Source organism: Cuculus canorus, chromosome 6 (genome assembly GCF_017976375.1).
Source record: "Cuculus canorus isolate bCucCan1 chromosome 6, bCucCan1.pri, whole genome shotgun sequence".
Taxonomy (NCBI): Eukaryota; Metazoa; Chordata; class Aves; order Cuculiformes; family Cuculidae; genus Cuculus; species Cuculus canorus.
Window position 1 is genome coordinate 510,974 of NC_071406.1, and position 17,969 is coordinate 528,942.

Consider the following 17,969-nt stretch of genomic DNA (forward strand, 5'->3'; position numbering starts at 1 on the left):
CGCCCAGCTCGGCTGCGGCCGTGGGCCCTGTCATTAAAATCAAAGCGTTCTCCCTCTACTCTTTGAACCGTGGATGTGTTGAAAGAGAGAGGGCAGGTCTCGCGAGCACCTTTGTCTGGGCTTGCAGGGAGTTCCCCGGGTGTGATGCCAAGAAAAACGCTGGTATAAGCCGTCCAGCTAAGGCAGCGCACAGGGTGGCTGCAGAGGGGAACATTGCTCTCGTGTCAGCCACCAACTCCTCTGAGCTGACCCAAGCATGAGCAGCAGTTGTTCCGAGGGTTGGATTTCTTCTGCTTTGAGCTTCCAAGGCTGGATCACTCAGCGATTGTGCTATATATGACTGTTCCATCATGTTTCCAGCGTAGTTGTGAAATGGTAAATATCGATGGATATTCAGAATGCACTGACACGTCTCAGGGAGGAGGAAGGCCACATTCCTTGGTGAATGGGTGTCTGAGAGTTTCGCTCCTGGCGATGAGTGGCGAGTGCTGCCTCAGCCTTCCTCTAAGGACAAAAACTCGTGTCCAGGAATTTTTAATTATCTTAACTGATGATGAAGCAATTACTGAGATGTTTCTTATTCTGCAAAACAGATCTGTGTCAGGAAATAAACAGAAGTGAATGGCTTGACTTTCGTTAGCAGGCGCTTGGGCAGCTGCTGATGGTTTGCAAAGGCGGTGACAGAAGGTATCACAAAGACAAGTGGCAGTGTTGAATTTAGTTTCATCTGCTTCACTAGGATTGAATCTGAAGACTGAAGACACAGGTAGGAAGAGTGGTAATGACTCAGTGCCGTGGTCAGGAAAGGAGCCTTGTTCAGCACGTACTGCGTGCCGCTGCATTTGCCTGAGATTTTCTGGTGTGTGGTTAGGCCAGGGAGTCTCAGTACGAATGAGGTAGCGCAGGATAGACAAGCCGTTCCGAGTCATCCAGCCCTGCTTGTTGGGTTCTCTCTCAGTGAAGACTGGCTGTCATTAGTTGCTGTTCCTTGGTCACAGAGGTCAGTTAAATGCAGAGGTTAGGAAACTGCAGAAAGGGTCTTTTGAGCAGCCTGTGAAATAGTTCTGATTTCACAGGAAAGAGAGGAGCTGTTGTTCTCTTGCCAAGGACAAGGTATCCTGGGAAAGACCTGAATGCCTGTGAGGATTCACTCCTTTATTGATGGTCAGAGGGGGAGTGGTGTGTCTCCTGATGCTGGCCACAGCTGGAATTTTCACAGGAGGTGCAGTTACCAGTCTCCAGCTGTGGAGCCAGGGAGCTGGGCTGTGGGAAGGGAAACCCTTGGGAAAGCAGTTTACACCGGGATTTAAATTTCTCTTCCAAGAGTGGTGTCTGCCTTAAATACATCTTGTTCTTTTCTTGCCGCCTAGCAGTGGTTTCTGCTGGTTGAAGGAAGCTATTCAGAGTTTTCTGGGTGAGATCGTCTCTGTTTCCCCTCAAAGCCCAAATAAGACAGTTTTGTGGGTAGCTTTTCAGTTCCCAAGAACTTGACATTTTCATACCTGGTCAAAAGAGCAAATCTACTTTACGTGAAGGGGTTTGTGTGTTTATACTGGCCTGCTTCTGAATGTGTACTGCAGTTGCACGTGGTATTCTGTGGCTCTAAAAACCCAGATTTAAACTAGCAGTAAATAATGAACATTATAAATGAAGGAAATTACTTGGGAAGCCAGACACAGTAAAAAGGAGACCCATCAACCTCAGTTGTTTAGTGTTTTGTAAAAGGAATTGCTGAAAGACATGGCTAAACACTGATTTTTGGGGTGGTGACAGTGAAAGCATGCCCAGCACTCACCTCTCCTCTCTCTCCACAGCCCTACGATGGTGGATGGATTTATGATCCTTCCCGTGCTCATCATGTTGGCATTTCCCTCCCCGAGTTTGCCAGGTGAGTGACCATGCGGTGGGGTGGGAGCTGTCTGGACGGGCTGGGGTTGTGCAGGCTTGGCTCATGGGGTGCTGGGCACCTCTCCGTGGGCTGACAGCATTGCTGGGCTCCTATTGGGATCAAGACTTTTACTTTTCCATTTCAAATTACTGCAAAGGGTGTTCCTTGCCCGTTTAGGCATAAAGCTCCTAGCACATGTGATGAGTGCATCCCTTCCTGGGGCCTGGGAAGGAAGCGGAAGACCTTGTTTGAATGTTAGATCAGTGAGGTGTGTAATGAGCAGGTTGTTGAAGGCCATGGGCTGAAGGGCAGTTGTGTTGCTTGTGTTCTTAATCAAATTTTTCCTTTGGGAAGGCTCTTCAGAGTATTTCTTATAGAGTTTGTTCCATGGCTGCTCCAGCATGGTCTTTGTATGTGGAGGTGACCGTTTCACACATCAGCTACACAGTGGTGCACACATAAAGGCTTTCTGGCACGCAGTGCTCTTAGGGTTTATCTCAGCAAAATGGGAAAAGGGAGTTTTCCCTGCAGAGGAGGTGATGGTTTGTTTGAGGGTCTTCTGGATGCGATAACCTCCTGAAAGATGCATGCCTGCTACTTTGCAGCCTTTTAAAAATGCTGAATAAAGGATTTCTGCGAGTAGCATTGTTTCTTGTTTGTCTCAGTTTTAAATTTTAAGTCACACAAGAGGTATATCTGGTGTTACGGCATAGCTGTGTTCCTTTGTGTCTGTCTTGCGAAACCTCTCTGTAATACTCTGCTGAAATGGGTTTATTTTCAAGTGTTGATGCAAATAATAAGAGGCAAAGTGTGTTAAATGGGGCATTAGAATGAATGATGGAAAGTGAAGAGTCAAATAGTACAGAGGTCTGGTTGACTTTAGCCCTTCCAGAGCTCCCTGCAGCTGGGAGTCTCGGCTATTTGACCTGGCCCCAGAGTCATAGTATCATTCAGGCTGGAAAAGACCTTTAAGACCATTGAGTCCAACCCTGAATCCAGCACTGCCGACTCCACCGCTGAACCCTGTCCCTGAGCACCACGTCCACACGGCTTTGAAATCCTTCCAGGGATGGGGTCTCCACCACTGCCCTGGGCAGCCTCTGCCAGGACCTGAGAGCCCTTTCTGTGAAGGAATATTTCCTAATATCCAGTCCTCCCCTGGCACAACTTGAGGCCACTTCCTCTCATCCCATCCCTTGTTACTGGGGAGCAGAGCCCAGCACCCACCTCCGACAACCTCCTTTCCAGGAGCTGCAGAGAGCGATGAGGTCTCCCCTCAGCCTCCTCTTCTCCAGACTAAACAGCCCCAGGGCCCTCAGCTGCTCCCAGAACCCCTGGGCTCCAGACTCCACTTAAAGGAAAGTAGGTTCTGGTGCTTAGAACACCATCTTCTTGTTGAGAAGATGCCAGTGAGTGATCAGCGTTACAGAATCTGTGCTGAGATGTTTTCTTTCTATCCCCAGCTGGCTCTAAGACCAAGGCTGGAGGTGCAAGGCTGTGCCTTGTCTGGGAGCAGAGGCAGAGCTGGGCCAGGTGTGCTGCCACTGGAGGGGGCTTTGGAAAGGAGAGGACAGCATGTGAGCAGTGATGTGCAGAGATTGTTTTCTTGGTGCCTGCCCACCGGTGCCAAGGAGACACCTATGAAAGATGGGAGTTTCCTATTTCTGACATGGAGCTGCCGTGTCAAGTGAGAGCTTATCCAGTAATACTTTGAGGGAGCTCTGTGTTTGGCCTGTGTTCCTCTCCCTCAGTGAGAGCTCCTGTGGGGGACTCTAGAAGAGATGTGACAGGATTGCTTTGCTTGGCTGTGCTTTCTCGATTCCTTCCCTTCTTCTCCCCTCGTGCTTCCTATGATGAGTTTTCCTTTTCTGTGAGCAGTCTGCTTTCCTTCAGTTACGAAGCCCTAGCAGGTCCCAGCTGTTCATTTAAAATGGAAAAGAACATTGCTGCTTTTAAATATTTTGGCCTTTGAGTGTGAAGTCCCTTTTATCCTACTGGAGTTTTTGGCAACTCTGTGGCTTTCAGGAGCTCTGAAGCTTGGCCCGTACCCTGCCACCTTCCTGGGTTCAGGGTTTCCCATTTGGAAGGGTGATCCCACTCAAGCCAGCGATCTGCAGTGCGGCTCCGAGCAGTCTTGGCTTGGGCAGCCACTTGTGGTGGCTCTGCAGCTGGGCCCGGTGCGCGTGCCCAAGCTTAGTGGATGACTGCAGTGTCTGGGCATGTTCAGTATGCGGGAAGGGGGCTCGGCGCCTTCCTGCTGCACAGCTGTGGCCGAGAGCTCCCGCGGGATCTGTTCGCTTGGGACCGGAGGGGTCACTCGTGTTTGCTTTGCCTCCCTCCTCGGTAAAGAGCGATCGGTTAGGTGGAATGGTGCCTCTCGAACTTGGGCTGTGAGGAAGCTGTGTTTTGAGGAGCGGAGGATGGGTTTGTTTATGGACTCTTTACCTCTCCAACTGGCTTTTTTTACGGCTGTGGTTGAAGAGGTCTTGTGCTGGGTAGGTTATCCCGCTGAGTACCTGCTCACATGCAAGCGCTAAATACACATTGTATCTGTGTAGTAAGAGGTACTGACCTGTATCTGTGAGGCACAGCCTCGTCCTGTGAGGAGCAGGGAGCTGACCTTGAACCTCATGCGTCCCTTCCCACCTAAGATCTAGGAAACACGGAAAGGGAGGGCATGTAGTGGTGAGGCATTGCTGGAAGGGAATGATTTGATGTTGTTATAGTCCTTTTGTAAAAGGTGCACCTAGAGACTGTGTTGTTAGAAAGAGAATGAAGACCCTTGTGGTATAGGGGTTTATGCTTTTTTTTATGCTTTTACACCTCATTTCAATTCCATGTTTGCTGCCCACCTTGCACAGTAACCACAGGTGGTTTTCAAGTCAAGGGTGGTTGAAGAAGCTGTGCTGCCAATAAGAAAGGGTGGCCAGGTGCCTCTTGTGTTGGCAGTTCTGATGGGAAATGAGTCACTGTGTGAAGAGATCCCTTCAGCGTTAGGATGTGATGTCAACAGAGGTAGTGTATTCCCCCTGAAACATAAGTAGACCAATGTTTTCCCAAATGGCTGAGAATATTTGCAGTCCAGTGATGGGATCTAAAATAGGAAATAGAACTGGCTGGATGGGGAACTGGTGGTGTAGAGTAAAGGTCACAGCGAGGTTGCTGGCACCTTTCAGCGTCCAGTGTTAACCCGCCTTCTCCATCTGGTGTCTGTGGGCTTGGCTGGGAGGGCTGAAGCTCTGTTCCTGCATAGGAGAATCACAGCTTGGAGGATCCTTGGTGGTACCCAGGAGGGCTGAGCACTGTGCTGTCTGGCTTGCCCAGGCCAGTGTGGTTCTGCACAGAGGGAGTGGGTTTTTTCAGCTGGGGATCTCTGGATACTTTGCTGAGGATACCTAGAAGTTCAGTTCCCTACTCTGCACATCTCTTACAAGTTCTTTCTGTTACCTGGCCAGAGTGTCAGGCACTGGGAGGGAGGCGCTGTACGTGCTGACAACACGTGCTGCTTCATGCTTCACTTCTAGTCTCTTTTGTTCACAAAGTACTCCTCAAAGGCTTGTCTTCCAGGGAAAGTCGGTCTGGATCGACTATTCAGGCAGGCTGGTTAAACCCACTGAATCCTGTGTAGCTGTACTTGGTGCAGACTGGAATGGCCATAATTCGATTTAAAGTAGTTTCTGGGATGCTTGATGGCAATCATTTCCATCCAGAACTGCAGTGTGGTTTAGCACATCTGTTTCAGGTGTGCATTGTTTGTTCATTAGGGTCTGTTTCCTCTGCTGGGTGTCTGTGTGGGGACCCTCCTGTGCTATCCACACAGTAATGTATGTGGGAGAGTCAGTGCCAGACTGAGTCCTTGGAGTGGCCAATATGAGTGGTGTCCTCTGATGGTGCCAACCCATGGCTTTGTCCTGACTCCATTATCTTCATTAGCTCCTACTTGGTGGTTCTTCAGCACCAGGTGGGAGTAACATTGCATCCTTAAACAGCAAGTTTTGTTGTCTGATGATTTTATCGCCGTGTGGCTGAGGCTGTTGGGAATACCTGCATTTTCCTTGCCTTTTCCCTCTTACAGATGATGAGCTGATCCACTACGAGTGTGTGTGTGAGGGCATGTCCTGTGGGAATGGAGATCGTTGCCAAGGCCAGCAATGTTTCGCTTCTCTGAGCATTAACGATGGTGCTAAGGTTTACCAGAAGGGCTGCTTCCAAGTCTATGAACAAGGGAAAATGACATGCAAAACACCTCCGTCCCCTGACCAAGCTGTTGAGTGCTGCCAGGGATACCTGTGCAACATGAACATCACCGCACAGCTGCCTTCTTCTAAAGGTGAGAGGTGGATTCATAGTGGCTCTTGAGAAGGAAAAAATGGGTTTTTTTCCTCCCATCTGGTGTGACGGGAGGAAGATGGCATCTGCGCTAGTGAAGGTGGGGGTTTAATCAGCACAGTGAGGCCTTTTATCCCTTGCTTCTCACGCTGGGATGTGCTGGACACACCTGATGTCCGCAGGTGGAATGATCGGGGTGGTGAGTGTTGAAGTGCCCAGTCAGGGTCGGGGTTTAGTTACTGCTGGTGGGTGGGTTTCACGGTTACAGATGGGGCTTGTTCCATAGGGATGAGATTGTTCTCCCCCTCTGCTCGGCTCTTGTGAGACCCTGCCTGGAGCCCTGTGTCTAGTTCTGGAATCCCCAGCATCAGAATTACATGGATCTGTTGGAATGGGTCCAGAGGAGGCCACAGAGATGATCAAAGGGCTGGAGCACCTCTGCTATGAGGACAGGCTGGGAGAGTTGATGTTGTTGAGCCTGGAGAAGAGAAGGCTCTGGGGAGACCTTAGAGCAGCTTCCAGTGCTGAAAGGGGCTCCAGGAAAGCTGGGGAGGGGCTTTTTACAAGGGCCTGGAGTGGCAGGACAAGGGAGAAGATCTTTAAATTGGAAAGTGGAAGATTTAAGTGACACAGTAGGAAGAAATTCTTCACACTGAGGGTGGTGAGGCCCTGGCCCAGGTTGCCCAGAGCAGTGGTGGCTCCCCGTGGCAGGGGGTGGGACTGGATGGGCTTTAAGGTCTTTTCCAACCCAAAGTATTCATTGAGGTGAGAACGTCATGAGGTTCAGCAAGGCCAAGTGCAAGGTCCTGCACCTGGGTAGGGGCGATCCCCATTTTGACTACATGATGGGGGATAATGTGCTTGAGAGCAGCCCTGCAGAGAAGGACTTCAGGTGCTGGTCGATGAGAAACTCGACATGAGACGACAATGTGCGCTCGCAGCCCAGAAGGCCAATCGCATCCTGGGCTGCATCAAAAGAAGTGTGGCCAGGAGGGTGAGGGAAGTGATTCTGACCCTCTGTTCCTCTCTTGTGAGACCTCATCTGGAATACTGTGTCCAGTTCTGGAATCCTCAACATAAGAAGGATATGGAGCTGTTGGAATGGGTCCAGAGGAAGGCTACAAAGATGATTAAAGTGCTGGAGCACCTTCCCTATGAGGACAGACTGAGAGCGTTGGGCTTATTCAGCCTGAGAAGAGAAGGCTCAGAGGAGACATAGCGACCTCCCAGTACCAGAAAGGGTCTACAGGAAAGCTGGAGAGGGGCCATTTGTGGGGATAGGACGAGGGGGAACAGGTATAAACTGGAGAGGGGCAGATTTAGGCTGGACATTAGGAAGAATTTCCTCACCATGAGAGTGGTAAGACACTGGAACAGGTTGCCAAGGGAAGCTGTGGCTGCCCCATCCCTGGAGGTGTTCAAGGCCAGGTTGGATGGGGCCTTGGGCAGCCCAATCTGGTGAGATGGCCATGGCCATGGCAGGGGGGTTGGAACTAAATGATCTTTAAGGTCCCTTCCAACCCAAACTATTCTATGATTCCTTGATTCTACAATTCTGATGGCTCTGCTGGGAGACACTGCCATGGCACCCTTAGTGTGGGTGTGCACTGCATAGCTGTAGCTCTGGTGTGTCTTCTGCCGAGTTAAATATTGGTGTCTGTGCTCCTGTTTTTAAAAAGTCCATCTCTGGGAATTCTAAATATTTTTTCCATTATTTTTTCTTCCCCTCTCCTTTCCAAGGACAAACCTTCCAAGGAGAAGCTGCAGGCTACAGCGTGGAAACACTAATCATGGTTATCCTGGCTCCTGTGATAGTACTGATAGTTTTCTCTGCAATAGCCGTGCTGATCATCCGGAGAATACAGAAAAACCACATGGAGAGGCTCAATTCCAGAGACGCCGAGTACGGCACAATTGAGGGACTCATTGCATCGAACGTTGGCGACAGCACGTTGGCAGTAAGTAATTTGTGTGTGGGGTGAACGTTCGTATGGGCATCCTTCTCTTCTGACCTCCCCCCCCCCCCCCCCCCCGCCCTTGGACCTTCAAGACGCGGTCACATCAACACCAGGACCTTTCTCTGCCAGGAGATGCTGAGTATTGGGACTTGTGTGGTGACATTCCTGTGCTTTCAAAGCTGTAGCTTAAATGGAATTTAACCAAAAAATAGCATTTTGCATGTATAGCTCCTTTAACCTGGAGGGTTGCTTTGAACCATAGTCACATTGTTCATGTCCCTAGAAGTGATGGCTGCCCAGCAAACTGGAGCGTGCCTGGCTGTTGGGTAGCTGGGAGTGATGTGGAAGGTATGAAAATGCATTGCACCTTTGGTGTATGAAAGGCTGGAAAAGATGGGATGCTGAGGGTAAAAGAAAGTACAGGTATTTTTTAGTTATAGAAGCTCCAAACCCAACTCCTTTTATCCCGGTGGCGGGGCTCCTGGGTCATTCGCAGCTTCGGAGTGGTTCAGAAACATGTGTAAGTCTGACAGCAGAGCGGTAGGAATTTTAAGAAATGACAACCGCTTACTCAAACTTAAGTCTTTAAAATTCATCCTTGTTCACGCAGTCTGACAAACACAACAACATGGGGAAACATTTCCTTTGCAAAGACTTCACGTATCTTACCCTCTCACCTGGGTCCAGAAACAGGGGATCTCAGCAGCTCTCCTATGCTTTATTGAAATGGAGCCGGTAAGGCTTTGGAGGCTGCTTGAAGGTTTGCTTCTCAAACCAGTGCAATGAGGAAAAGTTTTCTCCTCCCTGCATTTCCAAGATGAAATCTCTTCAACATGAAGAGACTGGAAAACATTTTCCGTTCTAGTGCTTTCCTGCCATACTCAGCTTTCACTGCAGGCTTGAAAAGTGGCCAAGAAATGGTCCAAAACACAAATATTTCTAATAATATGTTACTAAATAAACTGACTGGGTGTTTTCTTTGTGTTCTGAACCACTCTTCTCTGTAGGAGGGGGAACCTTAACTGGGTATTTCTTTCAGTGAGGAATAACCTGTGATATCTTCCTTAGAAAGTGTTGGTCTCAACATCCAGGGAAGCAGTTTTTATACAATGCCAGGTTGGAAGGGACCTAAGGGATCATCTGGTCCAATCTTTTAGGTAGTCTATAGTTTAAATGAGATGGCCCAGCACCCTGTTGAGCTGAGCCTTAGAAGGGTTCTGTGGAGAGGAATCCACCACCTCCCTGGGGAGATTACTCCAGTGTTTCCCTGTTCTTATGGGGAAAAGTGTTCTGGAATCCAATCAGAATCTCCTCGGGAGCAACTTGTACCTATTGCCCCTTGTCTTTGCCTTGTGACTCCTCATAAAAAGGGTGTCTCCATCCTCTTGGCAGACACCTGTTATGTATTGGTACATAGTGATAAGGTCTCCCCAAAGCCTTCTCATCTCAAGGCTGAGGAAACCCAGCTGTCTCGGCCTTCCTTCGTATGGAAGGTTTCCCAGTCCTCTTGCCATCTTAGTGGCCCTTCTCTGGGCCCTCTCCAGCCTGGCAGCGTCCAAAGCTGGACGCAGCATTCCAGGTACTGGAGCAGAGTGGGATAGTGATTTCTTTATCTCTGTGAGGATGCCCTTCTTGATGCACCCAAGCGTCCTGTTGGCCTTTTTTCATGGTACGCACTCATGTTGAGCCTGTTGTCCACCAAGACCCCCAGGTCCTTCTCCACAGAGCTGCTCTCCAGCCAGGTGGAACCCAGTCTGAGCTGCACTCCAGGGTTGTGTATTCCCAGGTGAAAGACCTTACCCTTTTCTCCATGGAACTTCATAAGGTTTTGACTAGGTCAAAAAAACACCCTAGGAGACAGTTGTTCCTCCTCACCTGGAAGCTGACAATGGCTTTGCAGGCCCAGCTGTGGGAAGTTATTAAAAGATCCGTGGGACTGCTCAGGAAACAGAACTATTTTGAGCATCTGGAAACTATTTCTTGCATCTCTTTGTTTTGAGACAGAGGCAGTTCTATGAAATAGAACTGTGAGTAAGTGCTGGAAGAGTCAGTGGAAAACCCTCCAGTTCACAGAGAATGTGACCTGGGAAGGACATTTTCAGGGTTTGGGATGGCCAGCACGGGATACCATGGGAGCAGGAAATATTCTTCTTTAGGGAAGAATAGGTTAAAGCAGAGTAATCAGACACCTGGATGCCCCAGTGTGCATTTCTGAAACACTCAGGGTGGGGAAAGGAGTGAGGAGAGTGTTGCTTCAGCCAGGGAAGAGAGCCTGGTGCTCCTAAGGCGAGGAGACACAGCATGGGAGGGGGTGAGGGGAAGGGGATAGAATGGGCAGGAATCGGAATGTGCATGTGACGTCAAGGATGATAAGTATATGGAAGGTGGTTCCTAACACAGCAGTAACTGAGCCAGTGCAACCCCTTCCCGATGATTTTCCAAGGTGCTACAGGTTTGTATAGGTTCAGGGAGCAACATGGTGAGAAGAGCTGAGGAAATTTCCCAGCAGTGCAGTTTACTGGAAATGTTAGCAAGTTGGTTACACTTATGCTTTTTTTATACTGTTTTCCTTTGTGAAGAAAAAGAATAAATCCCAGTAATACGGCTGTTAGTACTTTGAACCAGTAGGGAAGCGCTTGCCACGGGAGTAGCGGGGTATTAGTGGTGTAGAAAGCTAATGGGACTTGAACACGCAATCAGAATCTCATTCATGGCGCTTTATAAGTCAGCAGTCTAAAGTCTGGTTTCCATGTGCTAAAAGTGCCAGGAACTGAGAGAAACTTGTAAGAAAGGCTATGTTACAGAAAATTTCCTGGAGCACCAGTGATGTACCTAGTGCAGGAGATAGAGGGAATGTTTCCATTGCCATATTGATTGTAAAGCTGCTTCCAGTTACAAATAACTGTGCCAAACTGGGATAGTTTGGGTCAAAACTTCCCGTGGCTGCTATCTACCACACAATGACACATTGTGTTTTTTGGAGGGACTGTTTGTCTCACAAGGTTCCCCCACTCTGGGGAAGGAGACTTCAATTGTTTCTTTGGGTGTTGTCTTTTAAAGAAGTTCTGAGCAGGGTCTTGGGACTCACTGGAGAAATCTTGGTGGTGCCAGGCATGGTTGTGGTGCTTGGCATGGAGGTGGGGCTCTCTTCTCCCCCAAACCCAGGCATCTTCACAGTGCTCCTGGCCACAGGGCCCAGGTGGAGAAGAAGAAGAAGGGTGTGCAGCGTTCCCCTTAGGAGTGGCAGCGGCAAGAGAGGCAGTCCCTGACTGTGCAGGGCTGGGGAATAACGACAGCAAGGGCTGAAATGGGAGTGGGGGGAGAAGTGGGTGAGGTGTGTACAGCAAAGGAGAAAGGGAAGTAAGGTTGGAACCAAGGTGGAAAGGAGAGCTGAAAATATGATGGGAAAGGATAGAAACTGGATGGGGGCTGAATGGGTGAAAGAGAACCTGTAGTTTGGGAATAACAGCTTCACAGGCAGTGAATTTATTGCCATTTATTTATGAAACAAAATTGTTTATTAAACAGTACTATAATGCCAAATAAAATATAGAGACAGAATAAGAAATCTGAGAATGTAAGGGGGCTGTGTTTGTTTGCTGTTTGTTGCTGTGTCCAGTGTAAAATTTCCAACAGAAAGTGACGAAGCCTAAGTTACAGCTGCCTCGCCAGTTCTTTCTGCCTGTGGGGCATTCTTTGAAGTGGTAACATCTTGTGAAGAGCATTCTCTGTCTGTCTGTGCAGTGATGGCACGGGTGTGTGTTGGTCTTGAGTCAGCACATGGCATCACCAGAGCCACCGAGATAACCGTTAAACTTTAACCTAGCCACTCCTGGGAAGCGGCGTACCTGTCCATATGTAAATGGGGAGAGAAAGTAGTTTCTTGCAGGTTATAAATTTATGCTTTTATTTTGAACAGGATTTACTGGACCATTCCTGCACATCTGGAAGTGGTTCTGGACTTCCCTTCTTGGTGCAAAGGACAGTGGCTCGCCAGATCACACTTGTGGAGTGTGTTGGTCAGTATATGTCTTGTTCACACCTAGTGCTACGTCTTGACAGCGAATGTGGAGAGAAAGCTCTGTCTCCGCCCTCATTGCTTGTATGAAACTGTTCATGGGATGGATTTGGGTTTGGAAAGTGAAGTGAGAAAACTCCTTTCAGATCTGTGCAGAAGAAAGGGGCAAATATCACCTGAGCTTTGTGATTGGGAATTTGGAGCTTTGTGCAGTGAGGTGATGTTAGAAAATACTCCCTGGGCTCCTTTGAGGGCTTTGTAAGCCAGGTAAAGTGTGTTCTTAAGAGAGGCGAGCACAGTTTGAAGCTGTCGGACTGTGAATCAAACGTTTGCTTGTTAAATGATGTTTATTCAAAACCTTTAGAATTAGAAAAGGCTCATCTGGATTTGAGGTCTGGAGCTGAAGCATCAAGCAAAGTGGCTAAAGTGACATTTTAAAAAACCTACCTGTGATTTTTTGCCATTCGAATGGGAACACAAATGTTTTGTAGCTCTGTTGCTCTGGGACCGTGCAGGTGGTGCTGTGCTGTTGCTGCTCTCTTCCCCCAAAGGAGAGCTCCTCTCTGGTAATTCTGCCCGAAAGCTCTGCTGGGCCTTTAGGACTTGAGTGTTAATTTTAAGGATCCTTTATGTTTTCCTTCAGCACATGTAGTTATCAATTGAGTAGTGTTAAATTTGAATTTAGTGATTCTAAGAAGTATTTGAGTCAGATACCCTGAGGCAGGGACATGGGGCCAGGTGCCTCGCTGGCACTAACGAGGTGAGGAAAGCGTGATAATAATTGTTCCTAGTAGGGAAAAAAAGGAGTGGGATATTTGTGGTTATCAGATCAGGCACAGTTCCTTACAGGGAGCCTGGGGCTGTCGTATTGGGATGGCAATGGGAACAGACAGAACTTTCCGAGCGCCCCTTGCCGAGGATGTTGCTTTGCTCTTGGATACTTGATCATGTCATGCATCCTTCTGAGCTGCCTGGGTAGAAAGCTTGGCGTGCACACTGTGTCCTGCTCTGCACAGGACAGGGGGGCAGTCTGGGGTTCAGTTTGCAGTGAGGGTTTTTTTCCTCTTTTTTTTTTTATTTTTGGGCAGGGTGGTTTTTGTTGCTGGGTTTTTTGTTTGTGTTGTTTAACTGGCATTCTGCATGTCTGTGTCTGGCTGTGTGGGTGTGTTTTTCCAGGGCTAATGATCATAGAATCATGGAGAGGTTTGGTTCAGAAGGGACCTTGAAGGTCACCCAGTTCCAAGCCCCCTTCCATAGGCAGGGACACCTTCTGATGTAATAGAGATGTAAAGACTGTATCTCCAGCACTGGACATCCTCTCTGCCATGCTCTCTTTAGGATTCATAGATCTATTTGTTTTGTGTTTGCTGACCTTGCCAGGATGTTGCCTGTGCCACTTAAGCTGTGATGTTGCTTTCATTGCTGGTGTTTGGATAATTACACCTGCCCAGTACAAACACTGTGATCTATTCCAGCCTGCAAGGAGGAGAGATCCATTCTCTTCCCCATCGCTGGAGGTGTTCAAGGCCAGGGTGGATCAGGCTTTGATCAACCTGATCCAGTGGGAGTTGTCCCTTGCCCATGGCAGGGCGTGGGACTGGATGGGCTTTGAGGTCCCTTCTAACCCAAACTATTTCATGATTCTGTGATTCAGATCTTGCAGCTGACACAAACAGGAAAAGTTGAGGCACAGTGGAGTGCTGCATGATATTATAAAGTTCACGCAGGGGTGATCAGACTACGTCAGTGTGATATTTGGGCCATGGACATTTGAGTTTCCATCCTATTAGTTTGTCCTGTCCTTCTGCCTTGTGAAAATCATTTGCTGACAACTTCTGTGTTTTTTTTTTTTTTCTTCCCCACTAGGAAAGGGCCGTTATGGAGAAGTTTGGAGAGGTCAGTGGCAAGGAGAAAACGTTGCTGTGAAGATCTTCTCTTCTCGGGATGAAAAGTCTTGGTTCAGGGAAACCGAACTGTACAACACTGTATTGCTGCGGCACGAAAACATTTTAGGTAAGTGGAACTACTCTGTTCGTGTTTCTTGGTGTGAGTTAGCCTGCAGAGCACTGTGGGTTTGCCAGGGATCTGCAGTCTGTGAGGTGAGGTTCTTGGGTTTGCAATAAATTGCTGAAGGGAAGTTTTAAGGGGAACCCTTGCCAAGAGGATGCTGAAATCTGCGTCTGGAGAAAGTGTTGCAGCAACCGTGAATCATTGTCATCCTGCATTGTTCTGTCAAGGAGCAGTCAACCAGATGAATTGGTTGTTGGCAGCACAGTGAGTAGAGGAGAACGAAGGTGCCACAGGCTCATGTGCTAAGAGTTTGCCCTTGCAGCTCTTGTTGCAGGGCAGCCAAATGGCAGAAGAATGGAGAAGTCCTTCTGGGTCTGTGTTTTCTTATGGCTTCAGTTCACCTGGGAGAAGTGAAGGAAGAAAAAGTGAGGCGGAGTTTATAATGGGATTTAAATAGTTGAAAGTTTTCCACGTGCCTGAACAAAGTGCAGCATGAAACCATTATTTTCTTCTGCTTAACTGTTCTGCTTAGGGTCAGACTAAGCCACTTTGCTGTTTAAGCTTCAACTGTAGCTGTCTCCTTTATCTCATTTCCCTGTAAATATATGAAAGTATGATGGTTTTGAATCTTCTGAATTGGACCATGTGTGGTCAGTCCTGAGAGCTTAGGGAATGGTGGCTTTTTTGGGTTGTCAGCCATGATGGAGCTTTAAGCAGCCCCATTGATTCCTAGCTGTGACCTTCTTCCACTGCTCTGCCACCATTGTAGATGAGAGCAACAGTGCATTTTGAGTGCTGACATTACCTCTCCTGCAATCCATCTGCGTTCAGGTTTGACTGGGGCTCTTTATTGTTGTTTCCTGTCAGAGAACATTCCCTGGCTCTATAGCTCATCCCTCTAGATGTTGGTCTAATGTTTCTTGAAGCACTTCCTTTGCTACTTGCAGAAATAATTTGGTGGCCTCCTGAAATGTGAATTATTGAACTTAGCTGCCCAAGAGAGCAGGGAGCTCAGCTGAAATTGCATTACATGTTTCCCATTACCCCTCTATCTGTGTTTAGTCTTCCTTGATAACTGTCTAATCTCTTGGCTATTTTATAGAATTCATTTATTAAACAATATCCCAAGTGACAGAAGCGTCACATTGTGCAGAGATCTGCCTCCAGGAGTGAAAGTAGTGGGTGTTCTTTCTGACAAATGTCATACCTGGGCTTTTAATAAGCATGATTTGTTCCTCGAACCGAAAGGAAATAAACCTTTTGTTCCTTCCCAGGTCAAGCTGTTGAGGTCAACAGTGTGCTGATACCCACTGCATTCAGTGGCAGCAGGAAGGGAACTGCTCCTGAATTTGGGGGTCAGTTTTAAGACACCACATTTTTCAAAATGGCTCTTGAGGCTCCCAAGTTTCGAGGAGAGCTGTTTCTCTACCCCTTTGTAGAAAATGCTTGTGGAGTACGGCTGTGAAGCACAAAGGTGCTAGACCTTACCATGCCGTGGAAGCAAGTTGTGCACCAGTAGAGTTGTCCTGGTGCTTGAAGCAGCAGAATTGCTATTCTTTGGGTTTTGATGTGGTTGTCTTCTGGTGCTGCTTCTCTCTCCTGAGCCGTCTGCCGCTTGATAGATCCATTGGCTCCATTGTGAGCCAGTGCACAGTTCCAGAGATCGTGTTCGGAGCATCCCATAGGCCTGATCAGTTACCAGGCTGCAGCAATCCACCGCAGTGTTTGGAGCACTGGGAGATCGCTGGAGAGCCGGTTGTTGCTGTGGTGAGATGTGCTTTTGTCAGTGCTTGATCTTAAAGGTATGACGTTCCCTGCGGAGACAGCAAGTTTTTGACCTGTCAAGGCTGTTTGTTAGAAGGGCTCCAGATAGACTCACCTGGGATGTAGATGTGGAGGTGTCACAGCACACACGGTCTGCTTGTTGGGATGGGATGCAAAGGTGAATCAGGTTTCAGCAGCGCTGGCTGCTTCTTCACCTTAACAATGGGAATGCTTCCTTCTGACTTGTCTGAGGGAGAGCTGCTTTGCAGTAGGATCCAGCTGAGCAGACAGCTGCAGATGTCCTGCAACCTGGTGGCTTTCTTGTTTAACTGGAGATTTTCCCAGCCCCAAGTCCTTCAAAAAGAAAGGAAAAAAAATGAAAAACAATAGGGGTTTTGTTTGTTTGTTTGTTTTTTAGAACGTAGTCCTGAGAAGTGGTCATGTTAGGGTGACTGACAAACCACACTTGTGTTCTTGTCAGTAGACCTGGTGATATCTTGTGAAGAGCATTCTCTGTCGTCTTCTCCCTGGATGCAGTGACTGGACAAGGGGAAATGGCCTCAAGATGCACCAGGGGAGACTTAGGTTGGATATCAGGAGTTTCTTTACTGAAAGGGGTGCCAAGCCCTGGCAGAGACAGCTCAGGGAGATGGGTGAGTCCCTATTCCTGGAGGGGTTTAAAAGATGAGTAGATGTCATACTTGGGGACATGGTCTAGTGGTGGACTTAGCCGGGCTGAATCGGTGGTTGGTCTCGATGATCTTAAAGGTCTTTTCCAACCAAAACCATTCTGTGATTCTGTTAGAGTTTTGGAATGTGTCATCTCTCTCTCCATCACAGCAATATGTGCAGTCTGGTTTCAGTGCAGCATAATCATGGAAGAGGTTTAATTAAACAGCATTTTGAATTACAAGAGGGAACTGGTAGTATTGATTCCTTGAGGAAGACTTGAAGGAGCCCTGTCGCTTTATTTTGTTGTTTCTCCTTTTTCCTTCCCTTTCTAGGTTTTATTGCATCCGATATGACTTCCAGGAACTCAAGCACGCAGCTGTGGCTGATCACGCACTACCACGAGATGGGCTCTCTGTACGACTACCTGCAGCTCACCACCCTGGACACGGTCAGCTGCCTGCGCATCGTCCTGTCCATAGCCAGCGGCCTCGCGCATTTGCACATAGAGATATTTGGAACTCAGGGGAAGCCGGCCATTTCTCATCGTGACTTGAAGAGCAAGAATATCCTTGTGAAGAAGAACGGACAGTGCTGCATAGCGGATTTGGGTGAGTTCACTGCAGTGCTAATGCACTCTGTGCATTCTTGCAGCAATTCAATATAATGGGTAACTCCAATCAAAAAAGTCTCAAAGCAACCTTAAAATAACCATGCTGTGATCTGGGGTTGCCCTGAAGGTATAGGACAGCCACTAGATGGCACATACAGCTTAGAAATACTGCTTGGCTGCTGGGGAGCCAGCCAGACACCTGGGCTGTTTTCATTGTTAAGATTCCATTTGTGGATCCAAGAAGGCAGCAGTTATTAGGCTTCAGCTCAATTCTGAGCTAATGAATGTCCTTCCAATTACAGTCTAAGAACTTTGGGTTTGCTGTCTCAGGCACCATAGACCCCTCCAGCTGAGTCTTTTGCCAGGATATTCAGTGAGCCCAAAACTGGGTTCTCCATGCACAGCTGGTTTTAGACTTTAAGCTGGTAGGATGCTGAGAAGAGGTTGCAGCAGTGTGGCTTGTTCACACCACAGGAGTGTAGAATCATAGTCATGGAATGGTTTGGGTTGGAAAGGATGTCAACTGGACACCTCCCACTGGATCAGGGGCACCAAGCCCCATCCAACCTGGCCTTGAGCCGCTCCAGGGATGGGGCAGCCACCACTGCTCTGGGCAACTTGGGCCAGGGCCTCCCCACCCTCGTTGTGAAGAATTTCTTCCTAACATCTAATCTAAACCTTCCCCCTTCCAATTTAAAGCTGTTTGCCTTTGTCCTGTCA

General features: G+C 48.2%; 1 protein-coding gene across 2 annotated transcripts in view; it reads left to right on the forward strand.

The window, feature by feature from the left end:
* ACVR1 (activin A receptor type 1) overlaps positions 1 to 17,969 on the forward strand; it is a 55,212-nt gene that overhangs the window by 29,422 nt on the left and 7,821 nt on the right. For both annotated transcript variants that reach the window (XM_054069314.1, XM_054069313.1), the window contains 6 exons: positions 1,815 to 1,888; positions 5,964 to 6,218; positions 7,958 to 8,175; positions 12,095 to 12,194; positions 14,060 to 14,206; positions 16,972 to 17,247. In XM_054069314.1, the coding sequence (XP_053925289.1) occupies positions 1,822 to 1,888; positions 5,964 to 6,218; positions 7,958 to 8,175; positions 12,095 to 12,194; positions 14,060 to 14,206; positions 16,972 to 17,247 (1,063 nt within the window). In that variant the 5' untranslated portion in view covers positions 1,815 to 1,821. The remainder of the gene's footprint in view (positions 1 to 1,814; positions 1,889 to 5,963; positions 6,219 to 7,957; positions 8,176 to 12,094; positions 12,195 to 14,059; positions 14,207 to 16,971; positions 17,248 to 17,969) is intronic.